Source organism: Oryctolagus cuniculus, chromosome 4, assembly GCF_964237555.1.
Source record: "Oryctolagus cuniculus chromosome 4, mOryCun1.1, whole genome shotgun sequence".
Taxonomy (NCBI): domain Eukaryota; kingdom Metazoa; phylum Chordata; class Mammalia; order Lagomorpha; family Leporidae; genus Oryctolagus; species Oryctolagus cuniculus.
The window spans coordinates 123423514-123450789 of record NC_091435.1 but is presented as its reverse complement, the minus strand read 5'-3'; the positions used below and the strand labels follow the sequence as shown (position 1 = coordinate 123450789).

The following is a 27276-nucleotide window of genomic DNA, read 5'->3' as shown; positions in this document are numbered from 1 at the left end:
TATTGTATCCTATTTGCTTCTCCAGAATTAACTTCAAAATCGAAACACTTTGTTTGATTGTCCTATTATCTAGTCTCTGTTGGTTTATTATTTAGATAGAAACATTCTTTTAAAATAGTGGAACAGAAAAAGTGTGTGTGAGCTCACCTGGTGTATCTTACAGAATGCCCAATTTATTCAGAATCTCTGGGCACAAAGCGGGCTCCTGTCTGCTTCAATTTTTCATTCTCTTTCGGATGTGATTTGTTTTTCTTTTGATAATCTTGTCGTTTTGGGCTGAAGCCTGAAATCTGGCCTGCTGGGCTATGTGTCAGATTTGTAAATTAGATGACATCTGTTTTGAATTTTATAATCTTTAATTTTCTTTCAAGCTCACTTCACTTATTCATTTCCCCTGTAATTGTGCAGAGCAGACGTTGCTGTATACTTTAGACAAAAGTGTAGACCTTGCTGCTTGGAGTGGGGGCGGGTGCAGATTCAAATGACTGCGGCTAAATGGTCACAATGAAGACCATTCAGGGCGGAGCTGTCAGGAGAGAAGCCTTAGCAACCCAAGACTATTCAGGGCAGAGCTGCTGGGAGAGAAGCCTTAGCAACCCTCCCAGAGAGGATGAGCAGTTCATACACAGGGAGAGCTGTCCACACCCCATGGTGAGGTTCCCACTGAATAATTACAATCCATTGGCAGGGAGAGCTGAGCTTGGAGAACTATTTGAATTGAGAGAGCCTGTGGTGGTGATGGTGGTACATGAGGTGAGTGGTAACCTTTTCATCTCTTTACATTTCATTTTGCTCCTTCTTGTTTTATTCCCCCACCTTAGAAAAATATAAAACAAGGCGAACTTAAATGCATTCTCGTACATGGATATTTCAAAAGGTTCATGGAAAATAAAATTAAAAGATAAATTTATTTTGATGCCAAAAAATGAAATCCATGCATAGTTTTTCATAATGCAAATTCCCAGGTACTTCTGAAAGCTTCTTGTATTCATGGATTTCAAAACATTTTTGCACCAAAATAAGCATATTTTTCAATTTCATTTCCACAATTTTTTTAAAGATTTATTTTTAAAATTATTTGAAAGTTACAGAGATAGGTAGAGACATAGAGAGAGAGAGGAGTCTTCCATTTGCTGGTTCCCTCCCCAAATGGCTACAGTGGCTGGAGCTGAGCCAGTATGAAGCCAGGAGCCAGGAGCTTCTTCCAGGTCTCCCACATGGGTGCAGGGGCCCAAGGACTTAGGCCATCTTCTACTGCTTTCCCAGGCCATAGCAGAGAGCTGGATGGGAAGTGGAGCAGCTGGGACTCAAACTGGCTCCCATATGGGATGCTGGCACTGCAGCCCAGGGCTTTAACCCGCTGTGCCACAGCACCAGTCCCTCCACAAATTTTTGAAGTAACTTCATACATGCAGATTCATATTTGTATAGAGATATTATTTTTCCTTTTATCTATATATCTCCTAAATTCTTAGTTTCATGAGAAAATGGTATGTTGCTAATGGTGTTAGTCCTACTGGTTAGGGATTAATTTTCCTATTAAAATATAGTATAGCACTTGTATAACTATTTCTGTTTTATATAAACTGTTTGAACATATCTAATCTCAGAGACATCTACTGGCATTTTGAAACTTTGTGGATATTTTTTGGGGGGTGGGGTGTCAGTGGAGCATGGATGGCCTGTTGCCAGGATATGTGCTTGAGCCTTCACAGGTGACGCACCTGCCAGGCAAGGCTGGAAAAAGACAAGGGCAGGCAGGCTGGGCACTGTGCACAAGGGCTTCCCCAGACCCAGCTGTGGAGACTACACCAAATGTCTGAAAGCACATAATGAAAGCCATCCAACAGTGACTTCGTGGTGGCATCTAAATGACAAGTCACTCCTTCATGATGCTGCCACTGAGTTTCATGGAAGCAGCCCTGTTCAGGTTGTTGCTATTCGAGCCAGGAGTCTGTGAAAATGCTATTTTTGAAATATCTATATATAGAGATACATATGGATCTATCTATCTATCTATCTATGGATATATTGCAGTGGCTCTCACCTGGGGGAGATTTTTGTCTCCTAGGGGACATTGAACGATGCCTGGAGGCCTTTTTGGTTGTCACAACTGAGAGAAAGCATGTCCACTAGCATCCAGTGAGTAGAAGCCAGGGATGCTGGTAAATATTCTATAATGTACACAGAGGCCCCTAACTTAGACTCATGTAGCCCAAGTATCAACAGTATCAAGGTTTAAATAGACACCTGTACAAGGTGTCTATTGAACAAGGTAAAAACAATTTTTTATATGCCCAATTGAAACTGTGGTGTTGGCATAGAAGGACATTTGCAGTTGGGTCTTAGCTAATGAGCAGTTGCTATTGACTTTGATGACCATGTAGTCAGGGAATAGACTCTGTGTGTGGTGGGGCAAGACACTTCCAGAAGGGTTCCCCTCCTGCTACCTCTAGTCGTGGTTGCCAGCATCAGCGTCTAGGCCTCTGCAATCATCCCAGCTAGGCATCTGTATTTTCACCACTCTCCTCCCCTTCACCTTGTCCCACTCCCATGTGATCAGTTCCTCCTAACTTTGCATCCCTTCTGCCTGCCCTGATTCTTAGGATTCCCATCATCGACTTTCTCCAAGCCTCCCTCAAGGCCCATTAAGGCATCCTGGCTACTCCCTCTCTTACCAGCCTGCTGCTATAGCCAAAGACATTCAGTGTTCCATGATGTTAGTCACTCCAGGGATTGTAGAGATCTGGGCATCTTTCATGACTTGGTTCAAAATATCTCCTGGAAAATCTTTCTCCATCTCAGCTTTCATCCCATTTTCTTCTTTGCAGAAGTAGAGAATCCCATCTCAATAGAACCAAACTCTCTGAATCCATCTTGGTTAGCATAACCTTCCACCATTCTCTAATTGCACACTTAAAAATTTATCTCCTCTTGTGCAATTTGGGACATGCTCAAGCTGACTTACCTCAAACGGTAGAGTTAGAAACATACCAGGGGATTCCAATTCAATCCCATCAAGGTGGCATGTACCAATGCCATCTCACTAGTCCCAGTGATCAATTTCTGTTCACAATTGATCATAATGATAGGACTAAGAGTCAAAGGGATCACATAAACAAGACTAGTGTCTGCAAATACTAGCTGATGGAATAAAAAAGAGAGAGAATGATCCAACATGGGAAGCGAGATACTCAGCAGACTCATAGAATAGCAGATGTCCTAAACAGCACTCTGGCCTCAGAATCAGCCCTTAAGTCATTTGGATCTGGCTGAAAAGCCCATGAGAGTATTACAGGCATGGAAAGCCATAACACTCTGGCAAAAAAAAAAAAAAAAAAAAAAAAAGCAAAAACAAAAAACAAAACAAAACAAAAAAACCTTAAATGAAAGATCTCCGCGAGTGAGATCCTAGTGAAAAGATCATCAAAGAAGGAGGTACCTTTCTCTGAAGGGAGAGAACTTCCACTTTGACTACGACTTTGTCTAAATATGATCAGAGTTGATGAACTCAAAAGGCTTCCATAGCCTTGGCAACTCATGACAAGAGCCTAGGGTGATTACTGATGCCATAAACAAGAGTGTCAGTTTGTTAAGTCAACAACAGGAGGCACTGTGCACTTACTCCTCATGTAGGATCTCTGTCCGTAATGTGCTGTACATTGTGATTTAATGCTATAACTAGTACTCAAACAGTATTTTTCACTTTGTGTTTCTATGTGGGTGCAAACTGTTGAAATCTTTACTTAATATATGCTAAACTGATCTTCTTTATATAAAGAGAATTGAAAATGAATCTTGATGTGAATGGAAGTGGGGAGGGAGAGGGAGCGGGAGATGGGAGGGTTGCGAGTGGGAGGGAAGTTATGGGGGGGAAGCCATTGTAATCCATAAGTTGTACTTTGGAAATTTATATTCATTAAATAAAAGTTAAAAAAAAAGAAAAAAATTTATCACCTCTTTATAGTGAGCTCCTTAGGTGCAAGGAACATGTTTTATCTCCTTGGGTGTGTTTAGCTTCTTGGGATACAGAAAATAGTTGTTCAATTCTTATTTAATAAGTGAGTGCTACAAGACACTGTTCCTTGCATTACACTTTTATTCTACCATATTTTGTGCATCTTTTAGAATTTTTGTTACCCTCTGACTTCCACAGATGCACATGAACTATTGGTAAATGACATGATTTACTCAGAAGTCACTCCACTGAGACATTGGCTTTGGCCTTCCTTGGGTCATTTCATGACTACCCCAGGGAAACGCAGTTGCCTGTGCTCAGCCTCTGTGAGCTCAGGGCAGCTCCCTGGGGTACACAGGAAGTCCCGCTCACCTGCCACTTCCAGCCTTGGAGCTCTCCAGTTGTCGGGTAAGGAGCTTGGCAATGGTGGTGAAGCTGTTGCTCATGCGGAAGATGTCTCTGCTCTGTGGGCCCAGGATGGAGGAGAAGGTGTCAGTGATGCTCTTGATCTCCAGCAGAAGAATATGGTGAAACGAGTGCTCCATGCTGGCCAGCTGGCTCACCAGGTAGGCCAGGCAGCTCCTGGCTCTCTCCTGCCAACAGTCAATGAAAAACGTCTGTACTTAAAAGAAATCAAGCCCCATGACCAGCAGCTGATAACTCTAGGGAATTAACTTAGGGAGCTAGCCAAACTCTATGTTTCATTCAGTTTCCTTTTTTCCCTCCTTTCTAGGACAAACTTGCTTTGTTTTGTTTTTGTTTTTTGAAGATTTTTTATCTATTTTGAAAAAATTACAGAGAGAGGGAAACACACACACACACACACACACAGATCTTTCATCCACTGGTTCACTTCCCAAATGACCCCATGGCCAGGGCTGGGCCAGGCCAAAACGAGGTACCAAGGACTTTATTTTAGTCTCTCTCACGGGTAGCCAGGACTCAAGTTCTTGGGTCATCTTCTACTGCTTTTCTCAGGCCATTAGCAGGGAACTGGATCAGAAGTGGAGCAGCCAGGACATGAACTGGCACCCATATGGGATGTTGGCATTGCAGGCTGAAGCTTAACACATTGTGCCACAACACTGGCCTCTAAGACAATGTGCTTTAAAAATAAAAATTTTTGCCCTTTGAGCGTCCTTTCTTACAATATGCAAATATTCCTATTAGCATATTTTATCAAAACAGCATGGTACTGGTACAGAAACAGATGGATAGACCAATGGAACAGAATAGAAACACCAGAAATCAATCCAAACATCTACAGCCAACTTATATTTGATCAAGGATCTAAAAGCAATTCCTGGAGCAAGGACAGTCTATTCAATAAATGGTCTGGGAAAACTGGATTTCCACGTGCAGAAGCATGAAGCAAGACCCCTACCTTTCACCTTACACAAAAATCCACTTAACATGGATTAAAGACTTAAATCTATGACGTGACACCATCAAATCATTAGAGAACGTTGGAGAAACCCTGCAAGATATAGGTACTGGCAAAGACTTCTTGGAAAATACCCCAGAAGCACAGGCAGTCAAAGCCAAAATTATCATTTGGGATTGCATCAAATTGAGAAGTTTCTGTACTTTAAAAGAAACAGTCAGGAAAGTGAAGAGGCAACCGACAGAATGGGAAAAAATATTTGCAAACTATGCAACTGATAAAGGGTTGATAACCAGAATCTACAAAGAAATCAAGAAACTCCACAATATCAAAACAAACAACCCACTTAAGAGATGGGTCAAGGACCTCAATAGACATTTTTCAAAAGAGGAAATCCAAATGGCCAACAGACACATGAAAAAATGTTCAAGATCACTAGCAATCAGGGAAATGCAAATCAAAACCACAATGAGGTTTTACCTCACCCCGGTTAGAATGGCTCACATTCAGAAATCTACCAACAATAGATGCTGGCGAGGATGTGGGGAAAAAGGGACACTAACTGGTTAAGCCACTATGGAAGTCAGTCTGGAGAATCCTCAGAAACCTGAATATAAGCCTACCTTACAACCCAGCCATCCCACTCCTTGGAATTTACCTAAAGGAAATGAAATTGGCAAACAAAAAAGCTGTCTGCACCTTAATGTTTATTGCAGCTCAATTCACAATAGCTAAGACCTGGAACCAACCCAAATGCCCATCAACAGTAGACTGGATAAAGAAATTATGGGACATGTACTCTATAGAATACTATACAGCAGTCAAAAACAACGAAATCCGGTCATTTGCAACAAAATGGAGGAATCTGGAAAACATCATGCTGAGTGAATTAAGCCAATCCCAAAGGGACAAATATCATATGTTCTCCCTGATCGACAAAAATTAAATGAGCACCAAAGGGGAAACCTGTTGAATTGAAATGGACACTATGAGAAACAGTGACTTGATCAGCCCTTGTCCTGACTGTTGATGTACAATTTAATACTTTATCCCTTTTAGCATTTTTTTTGTTCTAGTACTATTGGTTGAACTCTGTAATTAACACACAATTATTCTTAGGTGTTTAAATTTAACTGAAAAGTGATCCCTGTTAAATATAAGAGTGGGAATAAGAGAGGGAGGAGATGTACAATTTGGTACATGCTCAATTGGACTTGCCCCAAATGGTGGAGTCAGAAATGTGCCAGGGGATTCCAATACAATCCCATCAAGGTGGCATGTACCAATGCCATTTCACTAATCCAAGTGATCAATTTCAGTTCACAATTGATCATAATGATAGGACTAAGAGTCAAAGGGATCACACAAACAAGACTAGTGTCTGCTAATACTAACTGATAAAATCAAAAAGGGAGAGAACAATCCAACATGGGAAGTGGGATACACAGCAGATTCATAGAATGGCAGATGTCCTAAACAGCACTCTGGCCTCAGAATCAGCCCTTAAGTCATTTGGATCTGGCTGAAGAGCCCATGAGAGTATTTTAGGCATGGAAAGCCAAGACACTCTGATAAAAAAAAAAAAAAAAAAAAAAAAAAAAAAACCCTACATGAAAGATCTCTGTGAGTGAGATCTCAGTGGAAAGCATGGGCCATCAAAGAAGGAGGTATCTTTCTCTGAAGGGAGGAGAGATCTTCCACTTTGACTATGACCCTGTCGGAATAAGATCGAAGTCAGCGAACTCAAAAGGCTTCCATAGCCTTGGCAACTCATGACTAGAGCCTAGGGAGATTACTGACGCCATAAACAAGAGTGTCAAATTGTTAAGTCAACAACAGGAGTCACTGTGTACTTACTCCTCATGTGGGATCTGTCCTTAGTGTGTTGTCCAATGTGAAGTAATGCTATAACTAGTACTGAAACAGTATTTTACACTTTGTGTTTCTGTGTGGGTGCAAACTGATGAAATCTACTTAATATATACTAAATCGATCTTCTGTATATAAAGAGAATTGAAAATGAATCTTGATGTGAATGGAATGGGAGAGGGAGCGGGAAAGGGGAGGGTTGTGAGTGGGAGGGAAGTTATTGGGGGGGAGAAAGCCATTATAATCCATAAACTGTACTTTGGAAATTTATATTTACTAAATAAAAGTTAAAAAAAATTTTGCCCTTTGATCATCCTTTCTTACAATATGCAAATACTCTCATTAGCATATCTTGCCAGATCACAACCTCTCAATCACAACTAATGATCTGACCCCACACATCCACCCTTCCCATGTATGTGACTTGCTAACTCCACCTGCACATGGAAGGTGTGATTATTGGTATCAGTGAGCCTTGACAGTGGCACCCTCAGCCCATCTGTCTGTCAGCTGATGGCCGCATAGCCCAGTGGTGTGTGAGGTTTACCTCCTTTCCAGATGGCATTCTCACTTTCTTGGTGCTTTAGGCCTCTCTTAACATAATACAGTTTTTATGTGCTTGGCCAAGTGACTATTATATACTATCCAGCTTTTTCCAAGCTAACTCTCATAATAACTGAAATAAGTTCCTGCAAAGAAACGGAAGACCAAAGACAATATGAATCATGTAGGCAATGTGTGAGTGACAGGAAAATGACTTAGCAGACACATCTCCTATGCCTACTAAAACTCCTCATTGGCCATATTTTGGGATTATGTCATCTTATTCAACAAGACTAGGGGTTAGCAAAACAAATTCAAAATTATTAAAAATGTCATTTGAAGTATGTATCTGTGCCCATAGAATTAATAACAGTATGAATAAATGTGGTTAGAATGCCCATATCCAAGTGCCTGGTTCACATCCTGGCTATTCTGCTTCCAGTCCAACTTCCTGCCAATGTACATCCTGAGGGGCAGCAGATGTTTGCTCAGTACTTGGGTCTCTGCCACCCAAGTGGAAGAACTAGGTGGAGTTCTTGGATTCTGGCTTCAGACTGGCTTAGCCTTGGCTGCTGTAGGCATTTGGGGAGTGAACGAATGGGTGGAAGATCTCTATCTCTCTTTCAAATAAAATTAAAACAAATAAATAAAAATTTAAACAACAACAAGTACAGTATGCCACATTTCATCTTTCCCTTCTTATTTAAAATCTCACTTTTTATGTATTCATAAGGTAGTATAGTAGAACATATGTATAAATACAAATATCTGTTGGAGGATGGTACTCAAAATTCTTCTGATAGGTGTTTAAGTCTAAATCACTCTTCTAGTTAGGAATCCCCTTTAACCGTTTGTTCTAGCATCTAAAGCCTTAATTTCCTTCAATGTTCAACTCTTATCCTCTCTTCTTCATGAATCTATTGCTAGTGATTTCTTCTGCTTGAATTTCCACTGCATTATACACTTTTTTAAAAAATCTTGCTTAGTATTTGATTGTATTTGGTCATTGGTTTACTCATGCTTTTATCCAGCTACCAAATAAGCATTGTATACCTTTAATATGCCTGAGTTAGACTAGATGGGAGAGGTGAAGAAGAGGATGTCCTAGCCTCCAATGTCTCACGATCCTCCCTTTCACTTATAACATCTCCAGTGGTTACATGTGCCACTTAAGTTTCCTGGAGGGGCTCCTTCTCATTCATCAGTGACCTGGCACAGAACTGAGGTGTAGATTCTACACCCAGTATGTGTGTCTCAATTCATTGAGTTAAGCAAGCTTTCTATGCCAAGTATGATATTACAAGCAAAGTATGTGGCTGCAAAGGAAGTCTGTGCTTTGCAAGAAATATTTACTAGAGAACAGATTTAAGTAGTGAAGTTTCCTAGTCTTTAGTACTTGATTTTCAAAGACTCCACATTCAGCTACATTGGAACAGAGTTCTTGAGGAAGTAGAATTACACAGCCAATTAATCTCTTCTTATTTTTTTAAGCCCTACTGGGGCATAGTGCTCTGTGTGGTTGTGTGGGACAGAGGTTTTGTGCTTCCATGAGTAGAACAGCTAGTCAAAGAGACATTTATTCATTAAAGGATCACAACATCACATAAATGAAAAATAAAGACCAATGGAACAAGTTGCTGACTGCACCTGTTTTCAACTTGGGTTCATGCAATTGCCAGGGTGTGCAGAATGACCCTGAAGTGCTCTTGAATGGAATAGTTCTTTGAAGCATGCCCGTCCTCACTAACTCACACAAGTGCTCCCAGCATGACCTCACTATATGTACTACATCTCATGGATATTTTTTATTTCCTATTTAAAGGCAAATGCTGGATGTAAGGGGTCCCTACCACATGCCTGATCACAGAAAACAGCCCTGAAGAGCAAGAACAAAAGCCTCTGCCAGCCTAATGAGGGAGACAGGTAATAAACAAAATACCTCTATAAAATATACAAGGTGTGAGACAGAGAGACGTTCTTCAACCAAAAAATGTGGACTGGAGAGAGCTAGATGGAAATCAGTGCTAAATAGTGTAGTCAGTCAAAATTCAGAGAGAAGATAACATTTGAATTCAATAAGGTGCATTTTTTTAAAATTTTTACTTGAATGGCAAAGAGAGAGAGAGAGAGAGGAGAGAGGAGAGGGAGGGAGTGAGGGAGAGGGAGAGACACAGAGAGAGAGATCTCCTATGCACTGCTACACTCCCCAAATGCCCAGGGCTGGGATAGGCTGTAACCAGGAGGCTGGAACTCAATCTGTATCCCAGTGTGGGTGGCAGAGATGCAAGTACTTGAGACACATCACAAGCAGCCTTCCAGGGTGCACATTAGCAGGAAGCCAGATTGGAAGTAGAGATGAGAATCAAACCAGGCAATCCAGTATGGGATGCAGATGTCCCAAGCTGTGACATAGCCATAACACCCAATGCTTGCCCCTCCACAAGGTTTTAGAATCTAAACCCAACATTCTCAGTAACCTTAGAAAGCAAATACAGTCCAATTCACCCGACTTGATGCAGAGAGGTAGGGAGATCTGGAAATGGGGACACATGAGATATGACACTTTATCTACCATTTGTCCTACTTAGGAGGTAATTTCAAATTTCAGGTGACTTCCTTATCTTTGGAATCAGATTATTCCTTAGTCATCCCACAAAACCAATTTCTTTGGTTAATCCAAGCCGTATCCCTATGGTTTCCTGAGGAACGCTTCTCAGTGTAAATGTTAGCAAACCCTTTTCTTGAAGTCCAGGTCTTCTGAAGGGGGAAGGTGGCTGTGTAGCTATGGGGTGAAATCAGTATCTCTCTGAATGATCTTCTGGCAGCCAGACTGAACAGAAAGGAAAATTAATCACACAGCAGGAACCAGAAAAATTTCTAAGAGCTCTGGACCTTCCATATGAAACCAAGCCAACCTCAGGCCATTTGTTCTGAAACCTTGGCGCCTATCCATGTCCCTCGCAGGGGTAACAGATGTGACTTGGGATTAGAAGGTGCGATGTTAGTGCAAGAAGGGAGTCAGGGGATTCTGATTTCTTTCTTGGCTCCGTGATATTTTGTGTCTGGGGATGAGTGACTGCATTTTTCTGCCTTCAGTCACCCACTGTGAGGATAGGGTTAGCAGCATTTGGATAATTTAATTGGAGGAGGGCCTGGCTGTCCCTGATGGTATAAATTCATTATTCATTAATATAATAATAGTTGACCCACAGAGAACTTAGTCTGAGTGCCAAGTCTGTCCTACATGCTTTTGAGATATTTGCTCATGTAATCCTCAGAAGAATGCCATGCAGCAAGTACTGTGGTTACTGTCGGTTTATGAGGCAGAGCCGAGGCAGAGATAAGGACTAACTTACTCAAGGTCACACATGTGCTCTCTGTCTCCAAAGCCGTAGCTCCAGCGCCTCCCATCAGCAAACCTGAACACATTCATGCACATATTTATCTACTCCTTTTTCTTACTTCTCACTCATTGGCAGAATTGTGTGGTGCATTTCACTTAATTATTTTTGATTTAGTTATACGAACATCATAAATACTCTCTACATACAAAACAGGAGTGGTCTTTTGAAATTTCACAGAAAATTCATTTAATAAAAAACCTATACATGGATTTTTGCATCAAAGTAAACTTTATTTATTTATTTATTTTGATAGGCAGAGTGGACAGTGAGAGAGAGAGAGAGAGAGAGAGAGAAAGGTCTTCCTTTGCCGTTGGTTCACCCCCCAATGGCCGCTGTGGCTGGCGTGCTGCGGCCAGCGCACCGCGCTGATCTGAAGCCAGGAGCCAGGTACTTCTCCTGGTCTCCCATGGGGTGCAGGGCCCAAGCACTCAGGCCATCCTCCACTGCACTCCCAGGCCACAGCAGAGAGCTGGACTGGGAGAGGAGCAACCGGGACAGAAACCAACGTCCCGATTGGGACTAGAACCTGGGGTGCCGGCGCCACAGGCGGAGGATTAGCCTAGTGAGCTGTGACACCGGCCAAAAGTAAACATTTTAAAACCCCATTTTCCATGAACTTTTGGAAGAACTCTCATAGATAGTGATTCTTAATCCTTTTTGATTTCAAGATTTTTACCCTCCTAAAAATTATTGATGATCTGGAGAGGGTTTTTGTTGTTGTATCTACTGATATTTACCATATTTGAAGTTAAAATTTTTTTGTGTGTTTTATTATTTGTAGAAGTTTTTTTCTGCCTCATATTATTATTATTAATTTAATTAATAATATAGAATTGATAATCGGACATTGGGCTATGATCACTTTTTCCCCCCAAAGAAACCTTTTATTTAAGGAATATAAACTTCATGCATTTCATAAATACAACTTCAGGAGCACAGTGATTCTTCCCACTGTACCTGCCCTCCCACCCACACTCCCACCCCTCTTCCTCCTCCTCTCCTATTCTCAGTCTTATTTTTTTACCAAGATTCATTTTAAATTAACTTTATACACATACAATTAACTCTATGTTAAGTAAAGAGTTCAACAAATTGTATGAAAAAAAAAAAAACCAACCTGTTCCTCAACAGTAGAGACAAGGGCTGTTCAAAGTCATTGCATCTAAAAGTTGATTTCACTTCTTTTTTTTTTTCAGCATTTTTTTACTTAGTTTATTTTTTTAAAAGATTTATTTATTTACTTGAAAGTCAGAGTTACACAGAGAGAGAAGGAGAGGCAGAGAGAGAAAGAGAGAGAGGTCTTCCATTCCCCCATTTGGCCGCAATGCCAGGAGCTTCAATGATTCAAACCCAGGAGCCAGGGTCTTCTTTCTGGTCTCCCACATGGGCACAGGGGCCCAAGGTCTTGGTCCATCTTCTACTGCTTCCCCAGGCCATAGCAGAGAGCTGGATCAGAAGTGGAGCAGCCAGGACTTGAACTGGTGCCACATGCAGGTGGAGACTTTACCTGCAACGCCATAGCACTGGCATCAACAATTAACACTCTTAGTATGATGTCAGTGATCACCCGAGGCTCTTGACATGAGCTTCTTAGGCTATGGAAGCCTTTTGAATCCACAAACTCTTGAAGTTAAAATTTAAAAATAAAAAAAAAGCTTCTTAAAAAATAACATTTTCCAAATAACAAATTCGATGAAAGGAGTAGGATTCCTTATATCAAAATTTCTTTAGTAACTTCTTAATTAATGACAATCATATTCTCATATCCACTTCTGTATTTGACCTGTTAAATCTTGCTGCAGATAATATGCAGTTGGGAAAAGGAGAGCCATTCTCAAAATAGCCTTGATAATTGTGAATAATTTTTTGAGTACTACACCAAATTCAGTAACTAGCAGTTTCTTAAAGGTTAGTTGCAAGATTACATTAAAATGCACTGGTCTGTCTTGCACTTCTTTTTAAATCTATTTCATTTATTTGAAAGACTGAGATACAGAGAAAGGGAGAGAGAGAGAGAGAGAGAGACAGAGAGAGAGACAGAGAGGTCTTCCATCCATTGGTTCACTCTTCAAATGGCCTCAACAGCTGTGGCTGGGCCAAGCTGAAGCCAGGAGTCAGGAGCTTTATCCAGGTCTCCCACATGGTTGCAAGAGCCTAAGCACTTGGATCATCCTCTTCTGTTTCCCAGGCACATTAGCAGAGAATTGGGTCAGAAGTGGAGCAGCTGGGACTCAAACTGTTAACCATATAGGATGTGTTGCAGGAGGTGGCTTAACCCATTAGATCCCAACACTGGCCCCCTATTTGCTCTTTGAATGGATTTCTTTTCTACCTGTGCATGATTTTGTAGAATTAAGCAGCTATCATTTAGCAACGCATTGGCTCACTGAGTTAGGGATATCTTCCAAAAGCCACAAATGACACACACACACACACACACACACACACACATATATAATACATATACATATTATATATTCCCAAAAACATTGCACTCATTATTGTCACCAGAAATCTCATCAAGAAAGTTGATAAGCACTGGGAAACTGTCATGTTTACAGTATCAGACAAATTTTTCAAAGTCTGATTTTTCATTTGTAAACTCAAATTTTTTCACTGGCAACAAATACTATTATCAGTAGTTTTACTACTGATGAGAAATGAAAGACTCCGTTCATTTTCCAGATAACCAAAAAAGAATAATCATAAGGGTTTTTTTTTTTTGTCAGTTAGTCTTTTTTTTTTTTTTAATTTATTTGACAGGCAGAGTTAGTGAGAGAGAGAGAGAAAGGTCTTCCTTCCATTGGTTCACCCGCCCCCCCCAAGTGGCCTCTACGGACGGAGCTATGCCCATCCGAAGCCAGGAGCCAGGTGCTTCCCCCTGGTTTCCCATGCGGGTGCAGGGGCCCAAGCACTTGGGCCATCCTCCACTACCTTCCTGGGCCACAGCAGAGAGCTGGACTGGAAGAGGAGCAGCTGGGACTAGAACCAGTGCCTATATGGAATGTCAGCACTGCAGGTGGAGGATTAACCAAGTGAGCCACAGCGCCGGCCCCTGTCAGTTAGTCTTTTAAATAAGAACTGTTTAATGAAAAAGCAATGCGTTTAGCTGGTAGACCCAGAGCATCAGTGTTTTTCCTGAAGATAACCATGATGTTTCTGTAGCCCAATATGCAGTACAAGTGTCGAGCCCATGCTGACTTCCCATTTAGCCACACAGAAAATGAAAAAGATGTGTAGTCAGGGTTGAGATGTAATAAAAATGAATCATTTCTACTGCTTCATCAAGTTAAGTGAGTGTTTTCTCACAGCAGGAATGGAATGGAGTGATGTGGCCCCCAGAGGACATTTGAAGAATGTCTGCAGACATTCTGGCTGTCACAATTGAGGGGTATGGGAGGTGAAGGCTAGTGGAATGAGGGGGTGGTGGCCAGAGATGCTGCCAAAACAACCATCCTATAATGCCCAGGACAGGACCCCCAACCAAGAATTAAGCATCCAGCCTCAAATAGCCAGAGTGTCACGGCTGAGAGCCCAGAGTTAAGTGAAGCTGATTTTTTTTTCTTTGGTCCTGTGAACGTGCAGTGCAATGAACATGACTAGGAGTGCAGGGGCTTCAAAAAACTCATGGGAAAATGGACTGAAAAGATAATGCACACATATGGACTTTTTGAAAAACCCCCCATGCAATTTGATGCCACTGTCCAGATTTGTGTTTAAACACTAGCAATTGTTCCCACCACTGCTTTGTTCATCAGTGACGTGCCAACATGACAAACATGGTAACCATGTCCTCGTGCTCCTGTTAGTAGGCTTAACTTCATGGATCTCCAGAAAGGGCCTCTGGGGTCCACGGATCACACAGACAACTGGGGAGCACTAGTCGGGGGTGGTGAACTCTTTCTGCTCACAGATACTAAAGATATTTGGTGTAGTGTGCCATGTGGTATCTGTTATGGGAAAACAACTATAGACAATAGGAAAATGAATGGTCTGGCTGGATCTGGCCACAGACGATAATTTGCTGACCCCCGGATTGGATTCTATGTTTGGAAAATTGCATTGGCCATACTGTTCATTTTTACCACTGTTACCATTTTATTTTTAAAGTACAGTTATTGTTGCCTAGCTCATAAAGCTCCTCTATTATCCTTTGTTAGGATAATAGAAAGCAACTCAGAACTAGCCAAGATGAAAACATGGAGGTCTGGTTATAGTAATGACAGTTTCTCTTAAATTAGCAATCCCTATGCACTGGGAACTTGACAAATGCCTCCTTACCTAATCCTTCCACCCTCCTGCAAGTGGGGGCCTAAATGAGGATGCTGATGGCAAGAGAACAAAGCTTGACTGAAGTTATACAAACAATGCAGTCATAGGTGTCAGAACCAGGATTACATCAAGAGTTGTCTGGTTCTACCGTCTGAAGGCTGCTCCTTTGAGAACTGTTTTTCTCATGCTGTTCTCACTCTGTGCTCCTTTAAGAGGCTCTCAGCCTTATCTGCACATTAGAATTATCTTGGAAGCTGTTAGAACAATTCCTATTTAATTTCACTGGGAGGGGTGGCATCCAGGCATGGGACTTTGTAACCTTTGCAGTCAGGGTTGAGAACCACTAGTCTTTGTAAAGTCTTAAATCTCTGAAAATTTGAGAATTGGCTGACTTAGAAAATGTGGATTTGGCTCAATATTCCACATTTTCCTCTCCTTTGTCCCTTCTTAAACAGAGACATCTATCTGTCTTCTTCTGGCTTAGGATATTGGACTCCAGGGTTAACAGCAACAGCCCCCTCTCCTTCCCAGACCTGCTTCTTAGGACTTCAACCTTGGACTGGGAGTTTCATCATCAGCTCTTCTGGTTCTCAGGCCTTTGAATTTGGACTGAATCTCACACTGCTGCTTGTAGATGGCAGATTATGGAGACTGTCCTCCATAGTGGCATGAGCCAATTCCAATAAAACATTTCCTGTTACATTTCCCTATTTGTCATCTATCTATCTATCTATCTATCTATCTATCTATCTACTCTCTCTCTCTCTCTCATCCATCATCCATCTACCTATCCTATTGGTTCTATTTCTTAGCAGAACCCTAACCCAAGTCTTCTATACATCTCTAAACCAACTCCAGTGTCACCCTTCTGTAAAACCCTCCCTGACTCTCAAAGTTGTTGCTCCTCTCTGCACCCCTCAGACCCCTGACTATATCTTCATTAGACTCCTGGATTCCTTGCCTTCAATTTATATGTCAACTTGGCTGTCTTTCCCCAGTGTGCTCCCCACAGGCTGGACCATGGCGTATTCATCTTTGAACCTTCTGTGCCTGTGTATTTTCTGACATAGACTAATCGTTGTTGAAAATCATTCCTGTACTTCTGGACACAGCACAGGAACCACAAGGCTGATGAAATGTAATTATTTCTGACAAAATAGGGCTTTTATGCTCCTACTTTCTTTTAGGGATGGCTGTACCAACAGCTTTTGTGTTGGGCATGGCTGTCTTTACAGTGCGGCAAACCTGGGTAGATTTCTGCCTCTGAATTTTAACAGCAGCCATATAACTTTTGAGCACCTTATCAAAGCACTTTGGACCTCAATTTCTTCATCTATAAATTAAGCTAGCAGTGCAGTGGCAACATACCTTTGACTGCCTATCAATAGTCACTTTTTGTCGTTTCACCTTCTTTCTCATTAGAAGAACCTCTCTCCTCCCAAAAAGTGAAAATGACAGCTATTTTGTTCCTTAGGCTCCTTGGTAATGAGGGGATGGGTCTATGATCCTGGGGGGCCGGGCCTGGGAGGAAATTTCTTGGGATGGGAGATTGCTGGAAAACAGTTGCTCCCCAAGGAAAAAGAGATGGAAAGACACATCCCTTTTTAAAAGCCAGACATTGTTGGGTCTACAATGTACTGCCATGGTGTGAATGTGAGTAGTGTGTTTATGGTGACAAGTTAAATACACTGAGATGGATGGTAGAGAATGCCTTGTCATCCAGAGTTCTTGAGGGTGTTGTGGAACTTTTGAATGAAACTTGGACCCACCAGGTCTTCCAGTCTTCTTGTTCTATGCGACAATAAATATTCTTATTGTTGAAGCCAGCTTTGGTGGATATGCTATTACCAATTCATCTTAGATGATGCAGACACTTAATGATGCTGTTGTGAGTCATAATGAAATAATATCTGTAAAGGACCTAGCATAGAGCAAATGATTAAAATTGAGAGCAATCAATTATTATCATAAATATTATTTCAATATGATCTGATGATACCAGAAATATGTCACTTGGTAGAGCATGAATATTTAGTTATGAAGATGATTGTTTTCAATGCTGGTGTGCTATCCAGAAAATAGCAGATGACCAAGGATCTTTTTAAATATATGCTGTAATTACCAGGGGATTCCAATTCAATCCCATCATGGTGGCATGTACCAATGCCATCTCACTATTCCAAGCGATCAATTTCAGTTCACAATTGATCATAATGAAAGGACTAAGAGTCAAAGGGAGCACATAAACAAGTCTAGTACCTGCTAACACTAACCGATAGAATAAATAAAGGGGAGAGTGATCCAACATGGGAAGCGAGATACTCAGCAGACTCATAGAATGGCAGATGTCCTAAACAGCACTCTGGCCTCAGAATCAGCCCTAAAGCCATTCGGATCTGGCTGAAAAGCCCATGAGAGTATTTCAGGCATGGAAAGCCAAGACACTCTGGCAAAAAGATCTCTGTGAGTGAGATCCCAGTGGAAAGAATGGTCATCAAAGAAGGAGGTACCTTTCTCTGAAGGGAGGAGAGAACCTCCACTTTGACTATGACCTGTCTAAACAAGATAAGAGTCGGAGAACTCAGAGGGCTTCCATAGCCTTGGAAACTCATGACTGGAGCATATGGAGATTACTGATGCCATAGACAGGAGTGTCAATTTGTAAAGTCAACAACAGGAGTCACTGTGCACTTACTCCTCATGTAGGATCTCTGTCCTTAGTGTGCTGTACATTGAGATTTAATGCTATAACGAGTACTCAAACAGTATATTTCACTTTGTGTTTCTATGGGGGTGCAAACTGTTGAAATCTTTACTTAATGCATACTAAACTGATCTTCTGTAAAAAAAGAAATTATCAATTCCCAACTTGACTCTCACTGGGATTAAACATGACAATAGGTCTGCTCTGATTTCATCATCATTTAAAAAATCATCTATCATTTTTCACTTTATGTTTCTGTGTGGGAGCAAACTGTTGAAATCTTTACTTAATGTATACTAAGCTGATCTTCTGTATATTAAGATAATCGAAAATGAATCTTGATGTGAATGGAAGGGGAGAGGGAGTGGGAAAGGGGAGGGTTGTGGGTGGGAGGGACGTTATGGGGGGGAAGCCATTGTAATCCATAAGTCGTACTTTGGAAATTTATATTCATTAAATAAAAGTTAAAAAAAAAGAAAATCTGGTTTAAGATAAAAATGTTTCTGTTGATGCTAAGGTGTTTGACTTCATTAAATATACTAAAAAAAAAAATATGCTGTATTTGCAAGAATATGTAAAGATTTGCCTAAGTAATGAAACAGAGGATTATCAATAAACACTAAAGACATCTGTGGGCCCTTCCCTACCCCATCTTCCCTCACTCCTCCACATACCTCTTTTTTAGAGAAACCAATTTCTAAGAAAGAGTGGTTTTCAGAGCCATTTTTTTTTGCCAGTATGTGATTCCTTTTTATTTTTTTTTTTCAGGACTGATTTGTTAGAGAGAGAGAGAGTGCACTTCTACCCACTGGTTCATTTCCTAAATGGCCACAACAGCCATGGATGGGGCAGGTCAAAGTCAAGAGTCTGGAACACCACTGGGGTCTCCCATGTGGGTGGCAAGGAGCCCAAGTACTTGAGCCATCATCCTTTGCTTTCACAGGTGCATTAGCAGGAAATTGGATAGAAAGTGGAGCAGCCAGGGCTCCTAGGGCATACCAGCATTGCAAGTGGCAGCTTAACCTGCTGTGCCACAATGCTAGCCCTAGTACTTGATTCTTGGTCCCATTAGACTGGAAGGTTTTTTACCTTCTATTCATTCATCTGTCCAGAGTTTGAAATCTTCGCTTTTAAAATAAAACTTCCAATACTGAGAGTGACTGGTGAGTTTGAGAACCCATAGCTGAGATAAAGCCTCGAAGACCTGCTAGCCTTGCTCTGCTCTTATAGCCAGCTGGTCTGCCTGAGCTGTGTGTTAAGTGTCTCCACCCCAGCCATGCTGAGGCTTCATTGAGCTGCACCTGTGCTGGAGATTTGCCTCTTTCTCAGGGATCTTGTAGGGACAGCCTAAACAGTTCTGCTTCCCACAGACTCCCTTTGAAAAAGAAATGTGTGAGGTTTTTGAGTTTCAAGAGCTGTCCTTATTGCATGCAAAGTGGAAAGGGTGAGTACGGAACTAGAAAGGAGGAGGATATTGAATGATCAAATGGTCAATTCATGTGAAAGATTTTCTCTAGATAAATGGAAAGGTGGAAGATGCACCTGTAAGGAATAGAAAGGCGCAGCATCATGTAACGACCTCATGGGTGTCTTCACTTGAGCAGGTGTGTGCCATTGCATAGTAGCTTACAGGGTGGGTTCAGCATCTCCTTCCTGAATTTGAAAATGGACCTATAATCAGTCATGGACCTTGGGCAAGTTATTTAATTCCCCATGGCTCAGTTTGTAAAACAAGACTAGTGAGAGTGCCAATCTTACAGTGAGCTACAAGCATAAGGCATTCAGAACAGTGCCTGGCACACAGAAATGCTAAATAGATGTTAGCTATTATTCCTGGAGTGTCAAAAATCCTAAATGAGCATGTAGACATATTTGAATTGTTATGAAAACTAAAACAGGTCTTCTCAGAAGCTACATAGTCCCTTAATTTTTCCTAGTTAATTTATTTTGTGAGTTGATAAGAGTTTAAAAATTCTAGAAGTCTCCAAAGCAACTCAATATATGTAAATGCGGACCACTAATGTAACCTGCAAAAAAATTTTTTTCCCGGAAGTGAAATATATTCAACATTTTACAAAGAAAGTCAACTTCCCTCTTTAAAATGTTATGTGGGGGTACACATTGTAGCTGAGCAGGTTAAGCCATTGCTCAGGTGACCTGCATCGCATATCAGAGTGCTGGGTCCTGTTCTGGCTCCTTCGCTTCTGACGCAGCTTCCTGCTAATGCATCTGGGAAGGCAGTAGAGGATGGTCCAAGCACTTGGCTTCCTGACACCCACATGGGAGACCTGGCTGGAGTTCCTGGATCCTGGCTTTGGCCTGGTACAGCCCTTGCAGTTCTGAATTACTGGAGAGTGAACTAGCAGATGGAAGATTCCACTCTGCCCCTCTGACTCTCTTTCTCTCTATTCATCTCCGTAAATAAATAAGTCATCTGTTAAAAGTTACATGGCTAAGTCAAAACGCAATACAACTTGGCATTTTCCTAGTGACCAGATCCCACCTGTAGCTCATCACCTGTAGATGTCTAGATCTTTTTCTCTTTGCCATCATTCCCCAGACTTTTTCATTTTTTTCTATTTCTGAAGTAAAAATTTTCTATTGTGTTATTTTAAAAAGTTGCTGTTATCAAAGTAGGAAGCCAGTAATGATCAAGCTATTCAGAATCCATAAATTCCAACATAATTATACAATTAGTAAATTTCATTCTTAAAATTTATGCCAGGGGCTGCTGTTGTGGAGTAGTAGGTAAAGCCGCCGCCTCAGATGCCGGCATCCCATAAGCATACCAATTCAAATCCTGGAAGCTCCACTTCTCTCTCTCTCTCTCTCTTTTTTTTTTTAAGATTTGTTTATTTATTTGAAAGAGTTAACACAGAGAGAAAATGAGAGGCACATAGAGAGAGAGAGAGAGGTCTTCCATCTGCTGATTCACGCCCCAGTTGGCCACAACAGCCGGAGCTGCACTAATGTGAAGCCAGGAGCTTCTTCTGGATCTTCCACATGGGTGCAGGGGCCCAAGGACTTGGGCCATCTTCCGCTGCTTTTCCAGGACATAGCAGAGAGCTGGATTGAAAGTGGAGCAGTCGGGACTCGAACCAGCACCAATATGGGATGCCGGCACTGCAAGCAGCAGCTTTACCCACTTCTGATCCAGCTCCCTGGTAATGCGCCTGGGAAAAGCAGTGGAAGATGGCCCAAGTGCTTGGGCCTCTGCTACTCACATGGAAGACCTGCATGGAGCTCCTGGCTCCTGGCTCCTGGCTTCAGCCTGGCTCAGCCCTGGCCATTGTAGCTACATGCAGAGTGAACCAGCACATGGAAGATATCTCTCTCTCTCTCTCTCTCTCTCTCTCTCTCTCTCTCTCTCCCACTGTGTGTGTGTGTGTGTGTGTGCCTCCCTCTCATTCTGTACTTCTGACTTTCAAATAAATAAATAAAATCCTTAAAAAAAATTATGCTGCCCAGACAAGGGCATAATCTTTTAGCCTTAAAACATTAGCATAAACTATACACAAAATGCTTTCAAAAAGAATAGCCATCAAATTTTAGTTTATCATACTCAATATTTTTTTTTTTGACAGGCAGAGTGGATAGTGAGAGAGAGAGAAAGACAGGGAGAAAGGTCTTCCTTTACCATTGGTTCACCCTCCAATGGCCACCGCGGCCGGCGCACAGCGCTGATCCGATGGCAGGAGCCAGGTACTTATCCTGGTCTCCCATGGGGTGCAGGGCCCAAGCACTTGGGCCATCCTCCACTGCACTCCCGGACCACAGCAGAGAGCTGGCCTGGAAGAGGGGCAACCGGGACAGAATCCGGCGCCCTGACCGGGACTAGAACCCAGTGTGCCGGCACCGCAAGGCGGAAGATTAGCCTAGTGAGCCGCGGCGCCGGCCGTATACTCAATATTTTTTAACAGAACATTGAGAGTGCAAACTTCTTAGAATGCTTTTTTGTGGAATAAAATAGAGAATGAATAAACAAAAATCTTGTTAATATCTCTCTTTGGTATAATCCTTCAACTTTGAGGTGACTCTAAAATAGCACTCTAAAAAGTCACATTATTCTACTCTTTGATCCCTTGATCAAGCCTCAAATTTTCTGTGTGTATATCTCAGGGTAATTGAAACTTTTTCCATACCAATTGATAAATAAAATTGTACTATACTTTAAACATATTTTACCTATTCTAAATATTCATTTCATCACATGTGAAGGAAGTCAGTTTCCTTCCTGTATCATCTCTCATGGCCCAGTTTGCATGACTTCAGGAATACAGTTTCTGTGGGCACCAGAAGGGGTAATAAATCATGCCTTGTAAAATACGCTGTCTGGACAAAATCATTTTTGAAAATGCATCCCAGTAATAAAAGTTGAGAAATAGCTGATTAAAACAGATGTATCCTTTGTTTTCTATGAACCTCAAATTTTGTAACATGGCAAAAACTAAGGAAACATTGGATTCAGTTCAACTCTATGCATTGGCACAGAGTGCTAAAGCAAACTCCACCCTTGTTAAAAGAAAAAACACCAATGTATAATTTTTGTATCTATACAGCAATTATGGCTTAGGGTTGTTTAACTGTGGAACTTACTATGTCTTCTCCAAAAAGATGTTTGAATGAAATTGATATAGGATTTAAAACAGAAATAGAGATGATGAGAGGTAGCTTAACTTTACATCCATGCTATTTGAAACAATCACCTAATGAAACTACCTATGCCTTTAGTTTGATCTTTTAAAAGGGCAAAAAACTGGACATGGTCTCCCGTCAATTAAATTTTTCCAATTTGAAGTCATTTTTTCCAACATAGCATTCAGTGTGGTTGTGTTTATGGTTAAAACCCAAGTCCCTCTCTATTTGGGCTGAGAGCTTATTTCCTAGCAGTTTTTTCATTGTGTTGACTCCCAAATACTTACAGACCTAAAGCCTGTAGAAGTCCACCTAATTTGAGTTTCAAACATAGTGCTATTTTGTAGCTTGATAAAAGATTTGGAGGTTCTGTAGTTCAGATCTACTCTTTAAGAACTGGGGGCTTGGGAACTTACCCTCTTAAAGGTAAAGCCTTTGTGTGGGCTCAAGGGACCCAGAATGAATTATTCTGAGCCAGATTTTTTCCTTCTACCACACATAGTCTCCTCATGTAAATGACCTCTCATTGATTATCCTCAACAATGGTTCCACTATTTCTTTTGCTTCAATTACACAAACTTTCTGAAAGACCACTGAGTAATCAGTATTCAAAAATTTCTACAGTCCTCAAAGAAGCAGCCCATCTTTAATTACACAATATCTGTTTAGCAAATGTGGGGTAATCACTGAGTGAGAGAAAAAAGTAACCACAAACCTCCTGGCCCAATCATGGAAACCATTTTGCAGAAAGATGCTTATTATAGCTCCAAAAATAAAGACAAGAAAAGAAAGGAAAAAAGAAGAGAGAAAGGAAGAAAGACATTTTCAACTTTTTGCCAAGAAAAAATAGTACGTACTTTTTGCTCATTAGACAAGGGAACAATGTGGTAGTATTTAACTCAGTTGCAGTGTACATCAGCTGCAGCTGAACTTTTCACAATTTACTCATTGCCTGATATAACTTCTCATTACATAACTAGATGAAGGTACCTATCTTTCTTTGCACCTACTATTTCCAAAAGAAATAACCAGGATGTTTTATTCTTGGTAGTTAGGTTGTAACTTCCAAAATACAAATTAGACAAAGATCTGGTGTGTATTATACAATTTCTTATACAGAATGAAATGAAAAACTGTGCTTTGCAAAACTGTAAACCTTATCTGGGATTGGCGATATCTTTAGCTAGGATAGTTTGGTATAATTTCTCTGGTGCCTTATCCACCAATCTCTCCAATACTCTCCTTGTTTAGTTCCTGGATTTTGCCCTGGGTTAATCTTTTTGGTATCATAGCAACTGCGCTTTCACTGTGAATGGCCTTAACTGCTTTCTGAATGAAAGAATGAATGATTGGATGATGAAACAAGTTGCAGGTGGTAGTATGGGGTTGTGTAGGTTCTCCCAGTTAAGGTGTCTTAAAAGAAAAAGTCTGAAACATGTTTACCCAGAGAAGACATTGACTTTCTAATTGTCCACCCATTTGTGAGCTCAACTTAATGTAAGCAGTAGAAATAAAATAAAAACAGTGTAGACATTTTAGATAGGGTTGCTCTGAGATTTTGAGAGGACCCGGGGTTTAATCCTGCTGTATCTCAATAGAAGAATAGAGGAGTCATCTCTTTGTACCCATTGTTCTCCATTTTGTCTACCGCACAGGATACTAAATCCATGCATCTTGCTTTGAGGTCCTCTTTACTTCCTAAGATGGAGGAAGGTAAAATACAATGGAACTTTAAAAAGTTCATGGGAAATGGAATGAAAAGATAAGTCTACTTGAGAGAAAAAGAAAATTTGAAATCCATGCAAATGAGAGGGCCTTCAAAAAGTCCAAAGAAAATGCATATTAAGAAAAAAGCATGCATGGACTTCAAAAAGTTTTGGCACCAAAACAGACATCTTTTAACTCTAGTTTCCATGAACTGTTTGAAATACCCTCATGTTTCCTTCAGAAAACATTTGTAACTCTTACTCATCCCTCACCCCTTTGGTTGAATTCCTATTTACTAGTCACAGGGAGAAGGACTGGTAGCTGCTTTGGTTTGAATACTTGTCCTCCCCCAAACTCATGTTGAAATGTAATTGCCAGGGTAAGAGCATGAAGAAGTGTGAGGACTCTCCCCTCGTGAGTGGGGTGACGCTGTTGTCACAGGAGACACTGGTTAAACGACAAGTTTGACCCTCTTTGTCTCTCTCTCTTTGCCTTTTGCCATAGGATAACACAGCAACAAGGCCCTGGTCAGATGCCTGGCCCCCCAATATTGGACTTCTCAGCCTCCAGAAGTGTGAGCCAAGAAAGTTTCTGATCTTTCTAAATTACCCAGTCTGTGATATGCTGTTACAGCAGCACAAAGTGGACCAGGCACTGTAGCCAACCAGTGCTGGCTCAAGTAGTTGGGTTCCCACCTTCCACATGGAAGACCTGGACTGAGTTTCCAGCTCCCAGCTTCAGCTCCCCAGCTGTTGCAGGCATTAGGGGAGAGTGAATGGAAGTGCTGTCTGTCTGTCTGTCTGTCTCTGTCTCTCTTTCTAACTGTTAATTAGGAGTGGTCATCTTCTTTATACAGGAGTGAAGATGGCATGAGGAATACTGAGAACATTCCACATAATGTCAACATAACACAGTGTTTGCCCAGGGAAGGGTCATTCTAAGTGAATAAAAACAAAGGCCCATTCAACAGCAGAAGGATTGAATCTTATTTAATGTTGCACTCCCTACAGTACCTTCCACACAGCAGCTGTCTCATACATGTTCATAAGCCATGTTATAAATAATGCTTGATGGAAAGCCAAGACATCGTGGCAAAAAGGACCTGCATGAAGGATCTCTGTGAGTGAGATCCCAGTGGAAAGAAGGGACCATCAAAGAAGGAGGTACTTTTCTCTGAAGGGAGGAGAGAACTTCCACTTTGATTATGGCCCTGTCTAAATAAAGTTGGAGTTTGTGGATTCAAAAGGTTTCCATAGCCTTGGAAGCTCATGACAAGAACCTCAGTGATCACTGACATCATAAATAAGAGTGTCAATTGTTAAATCAACAACAGGAGTCACTGTGCACTTGCTCCCCATGTAGGACCTCTGTTTTTTAATGAGTTGTACTATGAGGTATGGGGGGATGAATCACTATATTCCTAAAGCTGTACCTATGAAATTTGTATTCATTAAATAAAAGCCTTCTTAAAAAAATAATGGTTGATGTTCCCTGGTTTCCTGTTTATTCTAACATTGCTAAAGACAATAAATTTTAAAGAATTATTGATTATTGACATTGAAACAAATGAATTCTGCAAATAAAGCTATGAAGTATGGCTGTGTGTGTGTGAGCATCATCATGCATATATGTACATATGTGGGTGTACCTGGACCCTCCCAGGGGTGTGCTGAATCAGATAAGTCTTGCAGGGCCTGAGCACTCAGTAATCAGTACTCTTGCACTTTCAAGTGCTTACATATGACCTCAGGATCTTGTGAAATTTAGATTCTGATTCACATTCCTGGGTGGGGACCCATGATGCCAGTCTAGGGACCACATTGTGGGTACCACTTGGGAAGCAGAAAAACAGATCTTGAAAACCAGCGGCCACACTGACGACTAGAACCCAATGTCTGTGGTTTTCTTGGCCCACCTCAAACATGGCCTCCCATCTCACCAGACGCCCAGTCTCTACATACCGGGTGGTTGGCGAGTATCTTGGGCCACACGCTCTGAGCCCATTACTTGGTGGGGGATTGCCAGGGACATGAGGAGGCATGAAGCACGGTTCTTTCCATCATAACACTTACACTGGGCTGAAAGTGTATACATTCACATACTAAGTCAATGGATAGCAAACACAACCTGAAGACAATCGGATGCTAAACTCTGTGCAAATGGTGTCCATTCTCGAATATTCTGAGCAGGGCGGACTGCAATGGCCTTGGGAAGGTTGTGGAAATGCCTTTGTCTTGGATGGGGTTCCCCCAAAGCAGCAAACCCTAAGATGATTTAAGTGCAAATTGCTTGTTTGGGTACTGCAGGAAACCAGGAAGAGGACAGAAGAGTGAGAAAGACAAGGGAAAGAGTTAGAAAGCACCCTGGCAAGTTTAGTGCATTTGAGGGGTGAGGGAATTGGGGTATTTATATACCACCTCTCATCATTGGTTCAGGGCTGCTGAGGAGTGGGGGAACACTAAATCCTCACGTGTCTATCCTGTCATTTATTCCCCTGCAGAGTTGGGGAGAGGCATAAAGCAAAGACATACAGATTGCTGCAGTTGGAGATAGCTGGCCTTCCTGAAGGGATTCAGGCCCGAGGGCTGTGGGCAGGGCCAGGGCGCTGCTGCCCTCTCAGAATGGCAGGATCTGAGCTGAAATCTGCAACTCTCTCATCCTCTCCAGTCCAACTGTGGCCAACTCAGTGGTCCTGCTGAATCCAGGATTCACTCACTCCTTCTCACACTAAGTGGCAGCTTTCCACTTCCTGGAGGCCAGCCTGTGCCCGCTTCCCTCCCAGACACCAGCGCCAGTGAGA

The 27276-nt window shown here is 41.5% G+C and overlaps 1 protein-coding gene and 1 long non-coding RNA gene across 4 annotated transcripts in view; one reads left to right on the top strand and one right to left on the bottom strand.

Moving 5' to 3' along the window:
- The window catches only part of VEPH1 (ventricular zone expressed PH domain containing 1), a 255723-nt gene that overhangs the window by 121410 nt on the left and 107037 nt on the right, over window positions 1–27276 (bottom strand). For all 3 annotated transcript variants that reach the window (XM_008266390.4, XM_070072605.1, XM_002716326.5), the window contains one exon: window positions 4331–4551. In XM_008266390.4, coding sequence (XP_008264612.2) covers window positions 4331–4551 — 221 coding nt within the window. The remainder of the gene's footprint in view (window positions 1–4330; window positions 4552–27276) is intronic.
- Window positions 549–25451, top strand: LOC138849349 (uncharacterized). The gene is made up of 4 exons (XR_011388088.1): window positions 549–753; window positions 9577–9677; window positions 24981–25050; window positions 25333–25451. It is a non-coding gene; the product is annotated as an uncharacterized lncRNA (long non-coding RNA).